The 13,202-nt window shown below is 42.1% G+C and overlaps 3 protein-coding genes across 7 annotated transcripts in view; all 3 read right to left on the reverse strand.

The window, feature by feature from the left end:
- Positions 1 to 52, reverse strand: part of LOC308326900 (EH domain-binding protein 1-like protein 1) — a 35,396-nt gene extending 35,344 nt beyond the window's left edge. For all 5 annotated transcript variants that reach the window (XM_080779968.1, XM_080779967.1, XM_080779966.1 and 2 more), the window contains exon 1: positions 1 to 52. This exon is cut by the window's left edge and continues 202 nt beyond it. The gene's annotated coding sequence lies outside the window, so the exon portion shown is untranslated.
- A 2,814-nt stretch (positions 53 to 2,866) lies between these two features.
- fam89b (family with sequence similarity 89 member B) lies at positions 2,867 to 7,130 on the reverse strand. Its single transcript, XM_080779972.1, has 2 exons — positions 6,032 to 7,130; positions 2,867 to 4,895 (listed from the first exon to the last, which is right to left on the reverse strand). The coding sequence occupies exons 1-2, from the start codon at positions 6,281 to 6,283 to the stop codon at positions 4,632 to 4,634; spliced, it is 516 nt and encodes a 171-aa protein (XP_080636098.1). The 5' UTR covers positions 6,284 to 7,130; the 3' UTR covers positions 2,867 to 4,631.
- Positions 7,131 to 7,578: 448 nt separating this feature from the next.
- On the reverse strand, positions 7,579 to 12,332 carry znrd2 (zinc ribbon domain containing 2). Its single transcript, XM_080779655.1, has 4 exons — positions 12,282 to 12,332; positions 11,409 to 11,560; positions 10,339 to 10,423; positions 7,579 to 10,206 (listed from the first exon to the last, which is right to left on the reverse strand). Exons 1-4 carry the CDS (start codon positions 12,295 to 12,297, stop codon positions 9,749 to 9,751), a joined length of 711 nt encoding a protein of 236 aa, XP_080635781.1. The 5' UTR covers positions 12,298 to 12,332; the 3' UTR covers positions 7,579 to 9,748.
- Between the last annotated feature and the right edge of the window lie 870 nt (positions 12,333 to 13,202).

The following is a 13,202-nucleotide window of genomic DNA, read 5'->3' on the forward strand; positions in this document are numbered from 1 at the left end:
ACTCAGTCTGTTCCTTAAAAGGAGAGTGCTGCCTTGCGGAGCGTTCGGCCGGTGACGGGACTCTGAGGGAGCCCGCTAGTGATGAACCGTTACCGCCCAGCTGGTCCCGCAAGCTGCGACTTGTACTATTTGGCAATAAGTTGAATCAGCAAGAATCGACCCCATTCAGAGCACTGGGCCGGATAAGTCATGTATAGGAGGAGCGTTCTGCGTTACCCCAGTGGACACCGACCGGATACTTTTAATGCGGAACCGAATATACTTTGTCCGAATGTCCAATGTTTCCCCCTCGTTATAATAACATCAGATGGTGGGGAGCCGTGAGTCAACAACAGTTGTTGTTGATGTATAAACACATCATCCACTCCTGAAGACTAATCCATGGGGAGACAGTCAGCCTCATTGGTGGGAACATATGGGAATTCTGAATGTATTCACTCTCCCCTCTTGTCAGTGACTCAGGGAGAGAGAGAGAGAGAGAGAGAGAGAGATGGGTGGGGGGGGGGGGGGTATGGTATGGTGATGCAGCTCAAACTTGTAGGGCTGTAGGCTATGGCTTTATCTCCCTGAGGTGGTGACTGGTGACATGGCTGTATAGTTGCATGCAAACTTTGATCCCTATACTGCCTATACGCTTATCAACAAAAGATGATATTTAGACTATACTTTCTACAGTCACAAGGATATCTCTCTCAGGCTCTTGTCAGTCTGAATTGGGGTTGCCATTACCTGAAATTCAAACGAGGGGTATACCCGACCGCGAGCATACCCTTATTTCTAAGTAAAACAAGTGTTTATATTTAAAAAAAATAGCAGATCTATTAGCCCACAACACATCACAAGAGTTCAAGTGGTTACAACCTCTATTATAGCAGTTGACTTGTACAGTATAGAGTTGACACTTTTCATTGATTGCTTGAAAAGGGGAACAAAGTGTGTGTCCCAGCAGTTTAGTTAGGGACACGTCCAAATAATCCACTATATAGGCATTTTGCTTTTGTCTTAAAACAGGCCCGCCTGCACGGGGGAAACCTAGGGGATATTTTAATTCACTCCAGCTGCCTCGTTCAGCACTAACACGCAAAGTATGTTTCATCTAGTTAAATCTTGAGAAATAGTTTCCATGGTGAGTGGTGACTTATTGGACCAGTTATGTTATGTGATCGTGTGTGTGTGTGTGTGTGTGTGTGTGTGTGTGTGTGTGTGTGTGTGTGTGTGTGTGTGTGTGTGTGTGCCTTTAGGCCTATGGACCAGGGGGTCAGTGTGAGGGATTTTCCTTTAGTGAGAGCAGAAGTATATTTTTAGGAGAGAGAGGAGGGATAGATGGAAAGACAGACAGAGGCAGCTGGGATAGATGAGTGGAGAACAGCTACTCATGACTCAGATTTGGACTAAGAATCCTCTGGGTTCAGGCTATAAAGTTTTGCTGCAGCACAATCCAGAAATCTAGCTGGTGTGAAACACTACAGAGGGGGTGCCTCTCTCTTTGAAAAAGTATTTTCAAAGTTTGTATTTGATATAGATAATATTTACATTATACTTTTGTGAATTTAATTTGTAACGTACTACTTCAGTGAACAACACTTTGGGTTAAAAACTAACAAAACAAAAAACCAATAAAAACATTTCCCCCAAAGTGGTTTGTAGCAGCAATAGTATTTAGTTAATGTTGGTCATTTCAACATGAGAATAAGTAAGATAGTTAAATAGGAAGTCTGTATCTTCATATCAAATGACGTCATGTTTCCAAAGGAAGTTGTGGGCTATAGTTATCAAATATACTCAGTTCTCCTGACAAGACAAACGTTTGACATCCAGCTGTATCTGTAACCCTGGTCAGTCACAGCTTGGCTTCAGTGTGAAAGAGCTAGGATTAGGAACATGTTTAATACATGTTTACATGATGGAGGTGCAGACTATACTTAAAACAAAGGTTAGCTAAGATTAAACAAACCTCCACTCTTAAAAGGTCCAAGTGAGTTATAGTAAGCGGTATGTCAGGCTCCGAGAGGCAAGTAAGACAGTTGCAGATTGACTCATGTTCTCCCCATTATCCCCATTCAAACTTGATAGACTTGAATGCGGTCTTAACATTCTTAACAACTCTGTTTAGGAGTGATATTTGAGGAAGTCAAGCTGTGGGTCTGGGGGGGGGGGGGGTCTGTTTTACACACACACACACACACACACACACACACACACACACACACACATTTGTTTGCTGTGTGTCCGTTGAATTTATCGGGCAATGTTTGTGGTTCATTATCATATTTGAGCAGACTTCTAACAGCACTCCTATGCTACCGCCCCAGTGAGTAACCTTTAGTCTGGCGACTTGCACACACCTCTTAACTCCTGCTGATTACACTGCAGTGACTGCACTGTACTTTACTGCACTGTGAGGTGGGGCCAGAGATAATTCAGTTAAGTTGCACTGCAGGCTCAGTGGTATATAGGCAAGAGGAGATAGACCGAAAACTGTCAGATCATAAACTGTCAGTCAGGCAAGAGTGGTTGGGACAGAGTCAGATCACCAGAGTAGCCGAACAATCAGTCGGAGTGACAGACAGGTGGGAAGAGTAGAGGGGCAGATCTAACAATATCCACAACATATGTTCTTTATAAATAGAAAACCACAAGGGACTTTCTGCTACGTCACACCCCTCACTCCTTTCTCTCCCCACACCCTCAACACCTGCCCCTGGCCTGGTCCCGTTAGCAGCTGACAGCAAATAGTTGCTTCTCCATGCCTGTTCTGCAGAAGGAATGGGCCTATTTTTCTACTGGAGCTAGTGTGCCCCCTCGTGGCCATACTCGGTATCGTCCACTGATTAGGTATTTCAAAGGACTACAATACATAGGCCTATTCTGTGACATAAAATACTTTTATTGTATTGTCATTGTCATGTAGACATAACTCATTAAAACAGATGAATCTGATAAAGTACATCATTTTCAGAGGAGCCAAAATGATATACGTGTCCACAGACTCTGAAGTTATTTCCACATTGTGTACAGTGAGTGAACACAGTCCTATGACATGATGATTCACAAATTTCACATCACTTCCTATAGTGTAATGGGAGAAAGGGAAATATAACTGGTATCAAAACATTATCAACTGAAAACTGTAGAGAAAAGAATGCTGACTAAAATGATACTTTCAAAAAGAGAGGTGCTCATTGTGAGATGGGCTTTGTATCTACGTATAAGAAAGTAGTGATTAAACAACAAGTCTCCCAAGTTAATATAAATTTATCTTTAAGTATTGGTTGTACGATACCATTAAGGGTTTGTCATAATGCTATGAAATTAAAAAAAAAAGGCTTTTTAATTTATTAACGTGGGTGTCGTGTCTTGGAGTTTTCACTACTTTCTTTCTCATTCTCAAGTGAATCTTAAAGGACCACGTCACCACTTTTCAACGTATCTTCATATAATAGGTCCTCACTAATAATCATGATAAAATGGCACGATCTTTTTCTACTCAGTCTGTGTCTCATAGGAGGGCTGTGGGCAGTTTAGAAAGCGTCTTCCAGTGACATCATCATTAGGCAGATTTTTTTTTAAACAAGATTTTTTTTTACAAAAATGTTTAGATTTTTATTATCGTGAGAACGATGGCTTTCATTATTGCATTGTAATTGTTCAGGAATAGAAAGCCTGCCGTTTCTATTAGCAAGGATTCCCCATCGATGATGTCACTGGGTTTCTGAACTGCCCACAGCCCTCCCAAGAGACAGTAGAAAAACATGTGGCATTTTATCATGACCATTAGTGAGGACCAATTATATGAAGATAGGTTGAAAAGTGGTGATGTGGTCCTCAATGTGCAAACAAAGTATATACAGGGTATCTGCACATTTCTAAAGTGACAATTTAAGGACCAAATTGACCAAATATTAAAACACCTTTAGGGCTTTAAATTGTTTAATCCAGCGTTCCCCCCTGCTTAATACCTAATACGCTAAACCCGCTATTTGTTTAATGTGTTTAATTCGCCGTTATAATAATTAAATAATTAAAAAGAAAGAGTGGATTTGTCCCGGACCTGGGAAATCAAGCCATCCTCTGGGCTGCTAGGGCTTCTGGGAAAATGAGCCCAATGCAAGTGTTTGGACTACAACATGCTGTGGAGGCTGTTGCCTTCGCATTGTAATGGCGACCTGTTTTTCTCATCAACAACAAACCATCTGACTATTTTTCGCCTGATTTTCGTGGTTCTAAGCTGCAAATACTTCGGCGTATGCTCCAAAGGTAATAAGACAATCTAGGGCAGCATAGAATATTGGATTAAATAGCGGGGAACACGGGTTAAGCAGTAGAACTGTTTTAAGAAAGAGCCAAATCATTAACCTTAACCTGCTGTATTGGCCAAAAAAGTAGTCTGCGATTCTTAGGAAAAAAAGTGGCGGCAGCGGGATTCGATACCAGGTGTGGGTTGGGAGTCAGGTCTAATGACTATAGCGAGGCACACTACCAAGCTGACTGCTTGGTACTGCTTGTACTAGAATGTGAGAAAGCCCCGCCCCCACGGGCACCCCACTGAGCAAGGCACATAACCTGCTACTGTACATACACCCTTTGATCAACGGTCTAAAAGTCCTGTCTAAGGAAAAGCTAGAGAAATATCATGGAATGTGAAAGGAGTCTTTGATCCACTGGTCCCTAGAGTTGTTGCCGGGAGGCAGAGGCAGAGACGAGGATGCTTGCGGAGGTGCGGAAGTCACAGCCCTTTCTTCTTCCTCGTCCCCATCTTCCTCTTCCTCGGAGTACACAGTGTCTGTGTTGTAGGAAGCGTCGGAGAGGAGCGAAGAGCCCTTGTACTCCTGTATGGACTCGTACAGGGACCACAGCTGGCATAGCAGAGACATGTCCAGCTGACGCAGACCAACCTGTTGGCGCACGCGTGCACGCGCACACACACACACACACATAGGAGCGAAAATAATTTAGTCCCTTGTTAGTGCCGAATCTGGGTTGTACATGGTTTGTTGCACTCCCTCTGGTGTTGTGGGTGTGGACTTCGTTTACATTAAGGAAGTATCTAGACAGGTACATGGGTATCTTGGTGGTGTATCGAATCTTGTGGACCAGACCCATTGCAAGATGCTGTACTCTGTCGTCGACCCTAAGCCATCCCAGCCTGTCAAAGTGGGCAGGGGTGAGGTGGGTTCGGGGGGTGAGGCCAAGTAGGAGCCTGACCAGTTTGTTTTGGGAGGTCTGGAGTCTTTGAGGTGCTGTGGTACCAAGAGGTGGATGCATAGTCAAAGAAATCTTGTACGAGGGCTCCTGTTAAGGTCTTCAAGGTGTTTTTGTTGACCAGGATATCCTGTGTAAAGGAATCTTGTTCTTTGATTTACTTTTTCGATTACGTTGGTGGCCATTTTATCACCGGAAAGATTGGCCTCCAGGATGGAACCTAGGTACTAGGTAATTTCATCTTTTCATGTGATAATGTTGTCACCCACTCTAACCAAGAAGCCATCTGCCTTGCTGAGATTACTATTTGATCCAAAGAGAATGGATTCAGTTTTTCCCAGGTGTAAGGATAGTTTGTTATCAGCGAGCCAGGTGCAGATTCTACACACACATCATACAGGGAGCATGCAAGGGCCAATGCTTGTGTAGACAGTCTGACATGTACAGAGATACGATCTGGTAGGCTACAGCTACAGACAACTTTCTATACTGGTTCTCCTTCTCACAAAAACATGTTTAAAGAATAGCCAATTTCTACAAAATTTGTTGAAAATATTGAAATCATTTGAACAATTTATAATATTTCCTGTATGGGATGGATAATAAACAAAGTATTGTGTTATTATGTTGGGGTCCTTGATTGTAGGCTACTGTTGGACATGAACATTTGAGAAGTTCCACTGCAAAGTGCAAACAGAAACACAGTTATTTTAATTGAGCATTCGCGAAATATTTCGCTCACTTACTTAAATAACCATGGTTACTAGTAAAGTAAGTTAGTAACCTGCATGATTCCTTCTACAAATGGTTTATTATATTATTATCATACCATCTCTTTACGCAGCAGTGCCAACGCGGCGTCCAGCCCTGCCGGTTTGCTGTGACTCCGCGTGGGCGCGTCGCCGCCGCTCATCACGGTGGTCCGGTTGATGTCCGCCTGGATCCGGGCTCTCTTGCTGTGGACCTTCTCGATGTCCCGCCACGACCCACCGCTGGAGTTCAGGATGCCGCTCAGGCCTTTCGGGAGCGGCGGCAGACCTTCCAGCGAACAAACATTCCTCGTAGCGTGAATCCCGTTCATTGCGGTTCCGTAGAAATAATAACAGCCAGAGCCAGGTATCCTGTGTTGCGCTTTAAAGTTATGTTCCAGATCCCAGACCACGACACCCACACAATTACCAAATAGACAACTGTAAACAAGTAGAACACTTAAGTGTCCTACATCCAATGGATTTAAGACAAGCTTACATTTATTTTATACATTTGCTCTGCTGTAAAACAAAAACAAAACAATAATGAGCCCGGAGCCGCCTAGTTCATGTGGTGCGGACACACTTCCTCCTGTCTTGGTGGACTGAATGTATGGGGCTTTGTTTTGTTTCTGTTCCCTTTGTCTCGGAGAGTTCACACACACACACACACACACACACACACACACACACACACACACACACACACACCCCTCAGCCCCGCCCGCCGTGCCCCGCCCATCCCGTTACAGACATAGTTACTACAGATAGACTGGAGCTGTGTTTTGGGCAAAATGGAAAATGTCTGTCGATTACCCACAACGAAAGTTTTACTGTACAAAACAGATGTTTTTTAATTTCCTGATAAATGAACATTTTGGATTTGGATTTAGGAGATAGAGATATCAACAATACGTGTCTAGTCTAGTTTATGCTTTTCAGATTACACAAGGAATATCATAAAATAATAAAATACATATAGCAACTTTGGTTATAGGCCTAGCCTACATTACAAAGTAAAATGTAGGAGCTTCAGGATAGGAATACTGCAGTGGCTTTCATGACAATTATTGGACATCATATATTTGAGCAACTCTAGTGATTTTAGGCTACTGTCTTTTCAGGCAGTGACCCCTCAAAATAACCATATTTGACTCCACAATATAATCATATTTGAACTGGGGTCTTTCCTATGTATTATTTGTTTTTTAAGCTGTTTTTATAATCCTAAAATGTGTTGATTACTTTTGATGCAGCAAGGGATTAAAAAATCTCTGGGTATTACATTTTTTAATTGTCACTTAACTGTACTGTCAACTTCAAGTGTAAACTGCATGGGGACCTCCCAAAAATCACGAGGGGCCAACAGGTTGGGAAGTGATGGCCCACTGGTTTAAAGTATGTGATGGTTATCCCATTACAGAATGCCTACATTATCTCCTGTTTCTATGAAAATGAATGAAATGCTTGTACTTTACATTACAAGCTGAAAATGCATCACATTTTGAGCTTATCAGCTATTTTGCTACTTTTGTGTGACTGTAGTGTAGACTGACAAAGTGGGTCATTAAAATATGGATAAGAGGTTTCTGCCAGACTATGATATTCATACTTATAGCCACATCATAAGACGAGAAAGTGAAAATTAAGATGCGTGCGACACTGCAACCATGCCTGTGTTTGGAGGAGTCCAATGAGATGCAGAACACTGCATTTATTTTCAATTAGCACAACCATGACTCTCCTGGAAAAACAAATCACATTAGTAAGCCAGCAGGCAAACACTTTATTCTGATGAGGTCCAGGAAACAGGCTATTATACCATGTATACTGATTTCTAGGTCTCCTAAACAATCCCTCTGCTGTGAAAGACCATTTCATTGAATCTGGAGTTACCTCAGAAAATTACACACGTACAGGCACAGCCATGCATGTTGTTGAGGCGGCCTGACATTTTGAGGAAGCCACAGCATCTAAATATTGCCCTGCCCATCTATTAACAAAATAGCTATTGTCTTAAAAAAGAGCCAAGTAACACATTTTGAGTAATATTCTGAAATATTAAATACTAGCATGAATTTTGGAACATAAGCAAAAAAAAGAAAAAACATCCTCCAGAGCTGCACACAGCTTTGTTGTTTTTCCAACAACAGCACACAGATCTGTGGGCTAAAGGTCTGCATTTCAACAGTTTGTCATGCAACAGTTTAAATTAAGCCATTAGACGCAGATGTTTACATCAGTTCTGAGTCGTTTTATTCCCAGCACCTATAAGTGACCCATAAGGATTGGACATAATGGCATTAGAATGCCTCTGGCTGTATTTAAATCAGGTCATCTACTGGGAATGTCACAAAAAGCAGCACCACATTATGCACACAAACACCTTTTATGTGTGGTTCAAGTTAAGAGCTCCCAGCACAGGTTGTGAATAAGGACCTACTGTTTGCTGTGATATTAAGCAGGATTGGGGAAAGAATAACTGCATACCAGCTTGCCATTTGAAAGGGATGCCTCTTAAATGTACCTAAAAGAAGAAAAGGAGACAAATAACCGAGTACAACTTTGTATAATATTGGTTTTACCTTAAAAGCAAATCTGTGTAATGACTAACTTAATCAAAGCCATCATCCTTGCATGATGTTCCATTTTCACACGCCATGAGGAAGGGCAAATCTAAATGACCACCTATAAATACTAAACCCCTGAATCCCATTGTTAAGGACAATACATTACCCATACCCACTTGGGACATTTTAAACATTTTTTTTAAAGGTATCTTTTGACTCTGCATAATGAGGTCAGAACACAGAGAAAAGCAGCATAACTGCTGACCACAAAGTCAGAGGTCCAGGACGAGTTGAGTGAGCGAAGGGGACCAGCATTTTTTGGGGTATACAGGTCGGATGAGTCCAGGCCAGTATAATGACACCAAGGATTCAGCAGTGTTGTCTAAACTATGCGCCACCTAGCGGAAGTGCTTAAGACTCATGGGACCCTGGCTTTTAGAGGTTGTCCGATACTGATTTTTCAAGGCCATTGCCGATATTTTGTAGCGCACGAAATGCTGAAAGAGTCCAATATCCATATTTCAAGGACTTCAACCCCATTCAGCGCATCTTCATATAATTGGTCCTCACTAATGTTCATGCATGGCTGTGGATTTTTGTTTTTGATAGTAAACACATTTATTTCGTCATCCTGAAATTCTGGGAATTCAAAGGCGACATCTTTGCCTGTGAGTTTTTGTAGACACCAGCGAAGGTCTCACTTTGTGTTTTATATTGTTCTGTTGAGCCATGTCCAGATGGACATGTGGATACTTCAGAAACCAGCCTACCAGTGATATCATCGTTAGGCAGATTCAAAACAATTATTTAGATTTTTATTAATGTCAGGATTCTTTTCAGGAATTTTCAGGAATAGAAACCCTGCAGTTCTTATTAGCTTGCATTCCCTATCGGTGATGTCACTGGTAGGCGGGCCCTCCTCTGGGACACAGACCAAGTAGACAGAAATGGTAGGCTACATGAGGATTAGTGAGGACCAATTATGTGAAGATAGTTTTAAAATACGAATATCTAATTTAAACAGATATATCGGACCACCTCTAGTTTTCAACACTTGATTCAGTTGACATTGACAATGTCATTTTTGTTGAGAAATCCTTGTTGAAAAGGTATAACTCAAGCCATGTCAGGGCCCCATGAAACTACAGTACAAGCTATACACACTTCATAGTGCTTGTGACATTACTGTCCCATCCTTAGTATTCTGTATTCTTCATTGCAGGTGAGCTATTGGGGGTGGAGCTCCTTCAGGCTCTGAAGTGATCTGGCACAGCTGGTGATGAGGCTGCAAAGCTGGATGCTCGCCTCCAGGCAGGTGGTGGTCCGCAGCTCGTTACTGGCCCAGCGAAGTTTGGTGAGGACGGCTTCCTCTGCTTCTAGTAACAGTGGTAGAGGGGGGTTGCTTTGTGGGGAGCTAGGCATCGGAGCAGGGGGCCGAGCAGGGGGCCGAGTGGCGGCGGCGGCAACCAGGATGGGAGCAGATGGCACTAGAGGGGGGGTAACAGGTGGGGGGGGCAAAGGTCCTCTCAGCCCGGCGGCGGCCCCTTCACAGTGCTCCGGCCTGGGCAGCGGGACCAATCCACTTCCCTGGCTGCCGCTGGGGACCTGGTCCGGCTCCGGTGCAGGTGGGTTGGCCGCAAGTTGTCTCTCTCTGACCTGCGACAACGCTGCCTGGGCATTCAGAGCTGAGTGGAGAAGAGCGAAAACCGAGGGAGAGGTAGATAAAATAAGAGTAAAGATGGAGAGAATAGAAACCAGCATCTCCCCAAACTCATTCACTTCACTGTTTATGTCTGTCTCTGTTTATGTGCGTTTACCTGGATTGTCCTTGTCAACATCGGAGTCAAGCTCCTGACATGATACACAGTAGTTCTTCTGATGCTTGTCCTGGAGAAGAATTGTCTAGAGACAAAAGCATTCCATGTTGTTGAAAATAATACAGCTTACTGCCTTATATCATCTTTCAAAACTCAACACTAACTTGCTACTGTATGTTCTATGAAATGGAAATACGTAGGAGGAGAGGAAAATAATCCATGGGCATAAAAATGATTACAATGAATATAGAAAGTGTACATAAAGAAAACCAAGTTTAAAGTTTTTGGGTAGCATAAATTCAGGATATGTGGTTCTAAAATTGCAGTGGAGAATCTTTATTTTTCTTCCGTTTAATCGTGAGCTATGATGGACAATTGTATTCTATTTTTTTCCGTTTCTCCTTTCCTTCATTCCACAATGTTTCAGTCATGACTAGCCCCTTTTGCAACCCTGGATGCCTTTTTTGCTCTTCCCAAATGCAAAAAAAGGTATTGTGATGACGTTTGTGGTGATCAGAGGAAGTGAATCCCATGGAAAAGTGGAGATATTTGACTAAACACTGCTAGAACTTTCACATGGATATGAAAGTAGAGGACAATATCTGACTCCAAGTCAATGGGTGAGTAATAATAATAATAATGGATTGCATTTTTTATTATGCTTTTCTATGCACTACATGCTTACTCAAAGCACTTTACAATGGTCCATTCATTCATACATTGGGAGGTGAAGCGGCGAACAGTCAACGCAGTCGCCAGCGTCCTCACTTCCCACATTCACACACCAATGGTGCAGGCAACCACTGGAGGCAAGGTGGGATTCAGTGTCTTGCGTGTGTCAAGTGTCATGTGGACACTTCATGTGGACAGGAGGAACCGGGATTCGAACCGCCGACCCATGGATCATTGGACGACCTCCTGAGCTACAGCCGCCCAAGTAAGAGTAGACACGGAGTGCCGACCACATTTATGCCACGCACGTCGTGCTGAAAACTGGGAGTAGGGTGTTCTAGGGCTGACTGTGTAGGGCTAGGGTTTCAAATAAAACAATCAACTGTCAGACCACTCACCCCACATAAATCACAACATTCTCCCAGCATCTTGTAGCCTTTTAGCAGGTAGCCTCCCATTAGTTTGCTGATCTTGTCTTGGCGCTCACGGCGTGCCTGGATCACCTTCATCTCTGACTCTGTCGGAGGCTCCCACTCAAAGTCATCATCATCTGCCATTAAAAGCAGCAAATTATATGGTTGCAGGCATTAGGTCTACACATGTATTTTATGTTTTTAATATTAGCTCTACACTTGAATACACATTCATTAATTGATGACACATTTACAGCTATATCTCAGTATATAGACATCAGTATATCACAAAATGACAAGGTTAGCTTATCTTCAATGTGTTGTGTCAACTTGTGTGTTTGCCATAGACGCTATACCTAGGCAAAGCGTTATGTATACAGATTCCCAGCCACACGTACCAGATTAAACGTTACAAGCCCTACTCATCATATCAGAGTGTTGTGATTGTGAGCTTGATATGCCAAAAATAGATTCCAGTTTGAAGGAGGTTCTCTGATCATCTCCATTTTTATGTCCCGCCCGTTAACTTATTATACTTTATATCACTTATTGTGATCATTTAGTAGTTAGTTCCTAATCGCAGTTATGGATTTTTCAACCAAGCTAAACAAGATAATGTGTAAACAAAAGAAAATAACGTCAACTACTACTACGCCATGGTATATTGGTAATGTTAGCTACCTGACGTTAGCTAGCTACTTCCCTGGGTTGTCAAACTCCAATTGTGAAATGACAAAGAAACGCCACAATCTTTTTTTCACCGAATATGTCAAATGAAACCCACACGCACATAAATGTGTCTTAATGACCTTAAAAAAGAGTCCGAAGTTAAGTTTAAAGGTTATTGAATGTACAAACCTCCATTCAAAGCCATGTTGTCTCACAACACGTTGTACGTGATGACGTCACGCACACGCTCCTGTGAAACCGGAAGTTGCGTATGGGAGAATTGAAGATTAAAAGCATGATTAAATGATTAAAAGCAGCATCAACCATTCATTGAAGTTTATGATACATTTCAAGATCCTATACTTGGCTTGGTAAATTTCATTAAAAAAAACCCGAAAAGAAATACAAGAATAAATTATGATTTCACCTGTGGTTATTAACAATCTGTTGTTATGTACAACACAAGTTACAACAGTGATCCATTTTCCAACACATTTGTGCACTCCCTGGTGGATATATGTAACTACATAATGTAAAGCCTGGTTAGAGTCAACCACAGAGTGAACCTGAAAGAGTGAAAGTTTGCAGTGGTTGGTACTTGGTTCTCAAACCAGAGCAGCAGCAAAATTGGCTCAGGAATGGAACAAAAACAAAACAATCCAAAGAATAAATTACATTTTCCTCATGTGTTTAATAGGCTGAATAGGATGTTTGATTGATTGATTGATTGATTGATTGATTAATTAATTGATTGAAGTATTTATTAACAGAAGCAGAATTAGTACAGTACAAAATTCAAGCAGGATTCTCCTGAAGAAGCCTAGGGGTGGCAGTGCTAGTCAGCTCTTCTGCGACTCTGGTCTAACCACCTTCCAGGCTCTTTTGAGAAACCTCATGTTCAGCTTTAAAAGCAGACTTGATGGGTCACTTAATAATGTGATTATGATGTTGACTAATCCCAGGTTTAGCACGGTTAGATACCGCTCCTTGATGTGGAAACATTGGTACGAGTGCCTCTTATAGATATTCTTCTTTTTTTTTACGAGAGAGTTTTAGAGTTTTATGAACCAATGTATTTATTTGTAACTGTTTTGTATGTTTTTAATTGTT

Source organism: Protomyctophum bolini (genome assembly GCF_963924005.1).
Source record: "Protomyctophum bolini genome assembly, chromosome: 13".
Lineage (NCBI taxonomy): Eukaryota > Metazoa > Chordata > Actinopteri > Myctophiformes > Myctophidae > Protomyctophum > Protomyctophum bolini.